The sequence below is a fragment of the Lactuca serriola genome, chromosome 3 (genome assembly GCF_051521515.1).
Source record: "Lactuca serriola cultivar US96UC23 chromosome 3, Lser_US96UC23_V15, whole genome shotgun sequence".
In the NCBI taxonomy this organism is placed as follows: domain Eukaryota; kingdom Viridiplantae; phylum Streptophyta; class Magnoliopsida; order Asterales; family Asteraceae; genus Lactuca; species Lactuca serriola.
The window spans coordinates 282795028-282803688 of NC_136410.1; the positions used below are offsets into that span (position 1 = coordinate 282795028).

General features: G+C 39.4%; 1 protein-coding gene across 1 annotated transcript; it reads left to right on the plus strand.

The window, feature by feature from the left end:
* The first annotated feature begins 5416 nt into the window (after positions 1-5416).
* On the plus strand, positions 5417-7625 carry LOC145094027 (cytochrome P450 family protein). The gene is made up of 2 exons (XM_079032282.1): positions 5417-5586; positions 6474-7625. Exon 2 carries the CDS (start codon positions 6479-6481, stop codon positions 7460-7462), a length of 984 nt encoding a protein of 327 aa, XP_078888408.1. The 5' UTR covers positions 5417-5586; positions 6474-6478; the 3' UTR covers positions 7463-7625.
* The last annotated feature ends 1036 nt before the right edge of the window (positions 7626-8661 follow it).

The following is an 8661-nucleotide window of genomic DNA, read 5'->3' on the forward strand; positions in this document are numbered from 1 at the left end:
CCAAAGACGGTGTTAACTTTGTGCCAAACGCCATAGGAACCTTCACTTTCGAATCTCTCGTCATACCGAATTTTGCTAGCAAGTTCTTCGTGTAGGCCTCCTGGTTTATAAATATACCTTCTGGTTGCTGTCTAATATTTAAACCAAGGAAAAAATTAATCGAACCCATTGCACTCATTTCAAATTTAGTCTCCATCCATTAAGCTAGGATTCGTGGAGCCGAAGATGATGTCATCGACATAAATCTGAACTATCATAAGATGGTCGCCTTTTTTCTTTCGGAAGAAGGTTGGATCAACCGAACCTTGCTTAAATTTCAACATTTTCAGAAAGCGAGTTAAAGTTTCATACCAAGCCCTTGGTGCTTGCTGCAAACCATATACAGCTTTATCCAACACATAGCAATGATCAGAAAATTTCTCATTTACGAACCCAGGTGGTGGCTCAACATACACCGTTTCTTCTAGTTCTCCGTTCAAGAAAGCGCATTTTACATCTATTTGGAAAACTTCAAAGTTTTTATGAGCAGCATATGCTAGAAATATTCTAATTGATTCCAACCTTGCTACAAGAAGCCCTTCGTGCAAATAATCCAAGAATTCCAAAATTGCCCTCGAGGAGTAAACCGCCATTTTCCAATTTTAGAGCTCACGGACATAAAAATACCAAGGCTTTGATGACTAAAAGACTCAAATCCATCAACAATCTTTTTAGAATTCATACCAAAGGGGAAAAATCCGTCAAATTCCATTTTTATAAGGGTATTTCCAAAAATACCCTTGAAGGTTAATTCCAAGAAAAACAGGAATAACACCTTTAAAAACCACATCAAAGGTAAAAAAAACCAATGATAACCGGGATAAACCAGTTAGCAAGAATATTTTGGTAGAACCAAAACAAAAGAAGGAACCAAAAGTGGTTGTTTTTATAGAAACAAAGGAAACAACCAACCCATAGTGTAACGACCCAATTTTCACGCCTAAAAATTTCATTTAAAATAAGTGGTTTGTAAAACATTTGTAGTAAAACATCATCCGATCATATCATTTCATAAAGCATATCTCGTGTCTGTAAACCCAAAACATGAAAATAATAATAAAGTCAGAGTACAATCCCAGAACATCTCATAATGCGGAAATCCAATGTGTGTGTGTATGATGTGCCGCTACCGCACCAGCTCCTTCTCCTTCGCTGAAGAGGTACCTGAAACAAAAACTAAAAACTATAAGCACGAAGCTTAGTGAGTCCCCCCATCGTACCACATACCATACAATCATATCACATACACACTGCCAGACATTTGTAGGGTGCCCGACCTACCCGGCACGACCATTCTGGGGTGCCGACCTACCCGTACGGCCATTCTAGGGTGCCGACCTACCTATGCGGCCATTTTGGGGTGCCGTCCTTCCCGTATCAAGCCATTCTGGGGCGCTGACCTAGATGTTGAGCCATTCTGGGGTGCTGACTACCCTTCGGTCCTAACAATCGAACCTCGGGGACTATTTCACCCTCTACTACTACTATCAAATATAACATAACATAAACATATTATCAGACATATCTGGGGTGCCTGAGCTACCCTTTGGTCCTAACAACCGAACTCGGGGACTGGTCCCCTCCTACTAACTCTATCGCATATAACATAACAAGTCCGCATGCAAACATATCATCACATACTGTCAGACGTACCTGGGGTGTCTGACTACCCTTCAGTCCTAACAACCGAACTCTACTACTATCACATACAACATATCATGCTAGCATATAACATATCAGGTAGTAACTAACCTAGATGATATCACAAAGACAATCATCTATCATAAGTCTCCTACTAGTGGGCCGACATTGTGGCCTTAGACCCACCACTACTGGAAGGTAACTCACCTCGTAGTAGCTGCTGAACTGTGCGGGAATCCTCTGACTGCTGCCGCTGCTGTTCCAGAAATCCTCTGGCTATAATTCCCACAAAACATTTAGTTAAAAACTGACATCTACTCTTAGGGTAAAATGACCATTTTACCCCTGACCAAGTCAAAGTCAAAGTCAACTTCTAGTTGACCTGACTCGCCGAGTTGGCTCGCCAACTCTCCGAGTCCCTATCCTTCCGTTAGAACTCAAACCCGTCTCTACTCGTCGAGTTAGGCTATGACTCGACGAGTTTTCCTTCTAAATGAACATCGACTGAATCCTCATCCGACTCGCCGAGTTGTATGAACAACACATCGAGTTCATCATCAACTGATACTCAGGTCCTGTCCTTGACTCGTCGAGTTGTATGAACAACTCGTTAAGTTCATCTTCATCCTTAAGAAGATTGCCTTGGACTCGCCGGTTCTGTTCATGCACTCGCCGAGTCCCATGAGTTTCCAGAACATTGGGTCACCCCTTGGGACCCCCTTAAAACCTTTCCACACTCAACTAGGTCTTTATGACCCTTAACTGATATGGGACAGAACCTTGGACTCGCCGAGTTGGTCACAAACACTCACTAAATCTTCGTTTTCTGATGTACAACACTTGATCAAAATGTAGATCTATGCTTCTACAATCGATCTAGCATGTAAATTTACAAGCTTTACGTGCTTTCATGGGACTTTAAGTTCAAAAGGTCCTAAAATAAGCTTTCACAATGCATGGGGCCTTCATTGAGTGCAAAAGCTACTTCTTTCTGTCTTGTAACCCCTCAAAGGACCTAGATCTGAAACATCAACCTCAAACCATGCTTGCAATCATGGTTGGTGACCAAAATGGCCTAGAAAAGCCTAGAACTCCACAAAATGGGATCTATCAAAAGAGCAAGCAAGGTATAGACTTTATACCTTATGAATTCAGCAAATGATGCTCAAAACCGAATCCTTCTAGCCTCCTCTTGATCCTTCAAGCTTTTCCTTCCTTACTTGGATCCTAAAAGCACCAAAATCACTCCAAAAGCCTTAGATTGCTTCAATAACGGCTAGGGTTTGCTATGGAGGTCTTCTGGGACCAAATGGGACTAAGGAGGCCGAGTTAAGGTGTTTAAATAGGGTGCAAACCCTCAGATTAGGGTTTTTGTCAAAACAGGGTCTACTCGCTGAGTCTGGGACTCGACTCGCCGAGTCCACAATTTAAACTCCGCGCCTCATCCCGCTTCTACTCGGCGAGTTGGTCCTTCAACTCACCGAGTCCAAGACCAAATGCAAAATATTTAAAGATTTAATAAAAAGAACACGTACCAAGAACCAGGTGCTACAAATCTCCCCCATTTATTTTAGACTTCGTCCTCGAAGTCTGCTGCTCGATCCTGAAACAGCTCGGGGTAGTGCTCCATCATCTCATCCACCGGTTCCCAAGTCCACTCCGACCCCTTCCGATGCTGCCATTGCACCTTCACGAGTTCTACTCTTTTGTTCCTCAGATCCTTCGACTTCCGGTCAAGGATCGCTACAGGCCGCTCGATGTAATTCAGGATGCCATCAACCTGAATGTCCTCCAAGGGTACCACTACTGAGTCGTCCACTAGGCACTTTCGCAGCTGAGAAACATGGAAAGTGTTGTGTATCTGACTGAGTTCGGCTGGCAAATCTAGCCTATATGCCACCTTGCCCACCCGGGCTATAACCATGAACGGTCCAATATACCTTGGGCCCAACTTGCCCCGCTTCCTGAATCGAATGACGCCTTTCCAAGGTGACACTTTCAGGAGAACCATATCTCCGACCTGGAACTCCAGGTCGGATCGACGCTTATCGGTATAACTTTTCTGCCGACTCTGAGCAGTCTGAAGCCTGCTCCGGACATGCTGAATCTTCTCTGTCATCTTGAGCACTACTTCGGTGCTCCCCATGACTCTCTGGCCAACCTCTCCCCAGCATATCGAGGTCTTGCTCTTCCTCCCATACAACATCTCGAAAAGAGGACGGTCGATGCTCGCATGATAGCTATTATTATACGAGAACTCCGCCAACGGAAGGTAGGTATCCCAGCTACCTCCAAAGTCTAAAACACAAGCCCACAGCATGTCCTCCAGAGTCTGGATGGTCCGCTCGCTCTGGCCATCCGTCTGCGGGTGAAAGGCGGTGCTGAAGTGCAGACGAGTACCCAACTCGTCGTGGAATTTCTTCTAAAACTTGGATGTGAACCGCACATCCCTATCCGAAATCACCGAAACTGGCACTCCGTGCCGGGCCACCACCTCTCTGATATAGATATCGGCCAATTTCTCGGCCGAGATGCTCTCCTGAATCGGGATAAAGTGGGCGCTCTTGGTTAATCGATCCACGATGACCCATATCGAATCCACTCCCCGCGCAGTCCTGGGAAGCTTGGTGATAAAATCCATCGTAATATCCTCCCATTTCAACAGCGGGATATCCAACAACTACATCTTGCCGTGAGGTCTCTAATGCTCGGCCTTGACCTTCCTGCAGGTCAAGCACCGCTCCACGTACCATGCCACATCCCGCTTCATGCAGGGCCACTAATAGTCCAGAAGAAGATCCCTATACATCTTCGTCGCCCTAGGATGAATGGTGAATCAGGATTCGTGCGCCTCCTCCATCAAGATCTGGCGCACGCCTCCAAGGTATGGCACCCACACCCTGCGGTGTAATGTCAATAATCCCCTGCTGTCATAGTCGAATGATGAGTTATTCTTATTGTTATTTTATTATTACAACGTGTTTTCGATCCAACATAATATAATACTCTCGGTCAAACATAGAGAGTACATCAACATTACAATAATATAATACACTCTATTATATATAGAGAATACAATAAATGTATAGTAAGACAAGACCATCTACAAGAAGTATAACATTAGTTATTGTAATTATAGTTATAGTTCGGAGTTTAAAATATCCTAATATACAAAGGCAACACGCGAAGGGTCTTTGAGATTGTTAGCAACTTGGTGACACTAAAACATGCTTGATGACTCCATTATTGTATTCTTCTTCGGACAACCAAATCGAAAAAAGATGTTTGTAGAAATAAAAGGTGATAGAGTAAGTTGGGGAGAGTTAAAGACGAAGGAAATGGATATAGAGATGATGGTTCGATATTGTAAATTTGGTGGTCTGAAATAGGGAACAATGGTGAATAAATATGGTGGTCTGAAATAGGGAACAATGGTGAAGGAGGTAAATGAAGACGATCGGGTGGGGTGAGGTAAGCTCTTTTTCAAATTTATATTGTTAAAAGCTATAGATGAATTAAAGAAAAAAGCATATTAAAGATTGTAAGATAGTTTATTTATATGGGCTAGGGACCAAAACGGTAAAGTTTAAAAACTACATAGATTATGGATATGATCTACCTATCATTTGAAAGGTGGGCCTAAACTTCAAATTTAACCAAATCACAGGGATCAATTCTGTAATTTAATCAATTTTAAATAGTATATTGTACAAAAATATAAAAACAAATTGTCAATGGACGAAATTTGTAGTTTACTCTCATCTCTACTCTCGTCGTTTTTTGCTCATCGTATTGAAACGGAGCCTTGGAGTACACAGAAATTTATAGAGGCGTGTTCCTGTTGATGTGCCACAAATCATTTTTTTCAAAAATCGATTGAAGTATAAACCCTAAACGCTTCACGAGGTAATTTCTTCTAATCAAAACCCTAATATGCTTGTCTTTCCTTTGATTTGTTACTTTTTGGTAATATTTGAATGAATCAGCGAAATATTATCGAGTTTTGGAATCATTTTGCTCTTTTGTTAGTTTCGTATTCATATTTTCCTACAAATTCAGTAGCTGAATGGATTAACCCTAATTTGTTTATTCTTTACTTTCTGGTAATATTCGAATGAATCATGAACATTGAAAAATAATCAAACTTTCGAATCTGTTTTTTATTCGTGTTTTATTTTAAATTCAGGAGCTGATTGTACTAGCCCTAATTCTAAAATTTACTCATAGAAGCTGCGATTTAACTTTTTTAGGAGTCTATCGGACTAATTTTGCAAAATTTTGAAGTTCAAAAAAAGAAAAAAATTGGTTTTTTGAAAGCTTTTTGACGAGGATTTGGATGATTACAACAAGATTTATTGATCGAAAATAAAATTATGAAAATGATTTCTGCCCCTTGTGGAATAACAATTAGATAACAAATAGTTGAAGAACAACTGTTTACCTAAATATCGAAATTTGATTATTTTGATCTTAAATATTTAAAAAATCACAATCATAATCTGTTCACCAAAATGCTCAACACAAGTTATTGCAACTTCAAATTGCAATAATAACTTTAAAAACACTTCTAAACACCCCCAATGTGTAACTCAGTGGGACTCTTATTGTAATAAATTTATTTAAACAACATTCAAGTCTGTAAGTAGAGTAAATGACCATTTTACCCTTCTGTTTGGAAATGATGTTGCATATAAAATGACTGTTTATTTGACATTATTTATTAAGTCATTTTTCAAATATTTTCTGAACTATATTGTTTAAATCCTTTTTTTTTTTTTTTTTATACTTTTCAGATAAAATGGCATCTGTTCTACGCCCTCCATCCACAATGTCATCCTTAATTCTTCCAAAATTCCACTCTCCAAACCTTAAATTTCACAAACCCACAAACCACAAATTCACCTTCCCTCATTTACTCACAAAACACCGCACAATTTCCTGCACAAACACAAACGCAAACGCGACCCCATGGGACCCACCCCCAGTCACATACGCCTCACAAGACGAGTTTCTACCGGGCCCCACTAACTTATTCGAAACCGTTGACTCAAGTCAAACCAAAACCACCGAACCCATAAAAACAAACACAAAAAACTCATACATTAGATGGCCGATGTGGATCGTGGGCCCCACAATTCTTCTAGCCACGGGAATCATCCCAACTCTTTGGTTACCAATTTCATCAATCTTTTTAGGCCCAAATATCGCAACTCTTTTAGCCCTAACTGGGCTCGACTGCATCTTCAACCTCGGTGCAACCCTTTTCCTTCTAATGGCCGACGCCTGCTCACGGCCCACGGGTCAAGACGCGGACCCGGGGCTTAGCCGGGCCCCACTCGGCTACCGGTTTTGGAACATGGTTGCAACCGTATCCGGTTTCGTCGTTCCACTATCCGTTTTCATCTTTTCCCAAAAGGGAATTTTAGAACCGCAAATTCCTTCGATTTCGTTTGCGATTGTTTTGGGGCCGTATCTTTTGCTTCTTGCGGTGCAAATGCTGACGGAGATGCTTACGTGGCATTGGGAATCGCCAGTGTGGCTTGTGACTCCGATAGTGTATGAAGGGTATAGGGTTTTGCAGTTGATGAGAGGGTTGAAGCTTGGAGGTGAGATTGGTGCACCCGGGTGGACGGTTGATATGGTTAGGGTTTTGGTTTGTTGGTGGGTGTTGGTTCTTGGGGTGCAAATCATGCGTGTGGCGTGGTATGCGGGGTTTACAGCGCACCTTCGTAAAGATGAGTCATCGAAGGGTATCGATGTGGATGCGGAAAGTTCTTCGTGAAATTATCGAAAGTTTTATATTTTTTGCTATATGGTTTTTGACTTTTGTGTATAAAATTATTGAAATCCAACAATAAGTTATAGATTTTAGTAGAATATGCAACTTTATTAAAAGAAAAGTGTTACGTGAAGGAATAGCAATGCACTTTTATTTATTTGTGTAATACATATTGTTGTCGTATTTTGTTTGTTACACTTAACCTATAGGAAATTGTGAAAAATGGCGACTTCGTATTATTGTTTTGTTTTTGTATAAAATTCAACAATTGGCGTTAGATTTGAAAAGATTTTAGCAACAACATGCAACTATATTAAAAGAAAAGGGATGAATGTAAGAAATAGCAATGTACTTTTGCTTATTTGTGTATTGTATTTTAGTTTTCCTTATGAAGAAATTATAGTTTGAATATTTTTTTAAATTTAAGAGTGAAAATTGTTATGTATTTGAATAATATTTGTATTATTAGGTTGATTTTCAAAGTATCATGTATAAACAAATCAATCATAGTATGTTGCTATTTATACATGTATTATAGCATCTTATTTTTAATTCTTTCCGTCATATCATTATATTTTGAAAAAATTTTATTAAGAAAATGTATTTTATAAATATCCATTCAATTATATGAATGAAAACTGTTTTGTATTTACATGATATTGTTATATTTGGGTAAATCTATAAGTAAAATGATTTTGTAAAAACAAATGAAAGCATCATGCTGTTGTAATCAAATTGATCGAAGTACATTATTAGCTATGAGTTTCTTTTTAAAAGATATTTTATCATCGTCATAGTGTAAACAAATCGATCAAAGTACATTATTTAGTATTGTAAATTACAGGTTTGTTTATGCAATGTTTCACCATTTGTGTACTTTGATGCAACAAACTAAACAAGAACACACAATGGATCCATTCATTTGATTTCGTTTTTTATTAACAAGTCAAACAAGAACACATAATGGACCTATTCATTTCATTTCGTTTTTTTTTTTTTTTTTTTTTTTTGAAACGGCCAATATTATAAAAACACACCCAAATAGTAAGAAACTATGGGGGAAAATTTAGCGGTTACATATTACATATATAAAGAAAATTAAGTCTAAGACGAAAAAAAGACAAGAGAGTCACTCTTCCCAGTTACAAAAACCACCTTTACCTCTACATTTTACCCATAAATAAACTAAAGCTTTGATATTG

Coding starts and splice junctions, on each gene's coding strand:
- LOC145094027 (XM_079032282.1), top strand. CDS start 6,479: ATGGCATCTGTTCTACGCCCTCCATCCACAATGTCATCCTTAATTCTT.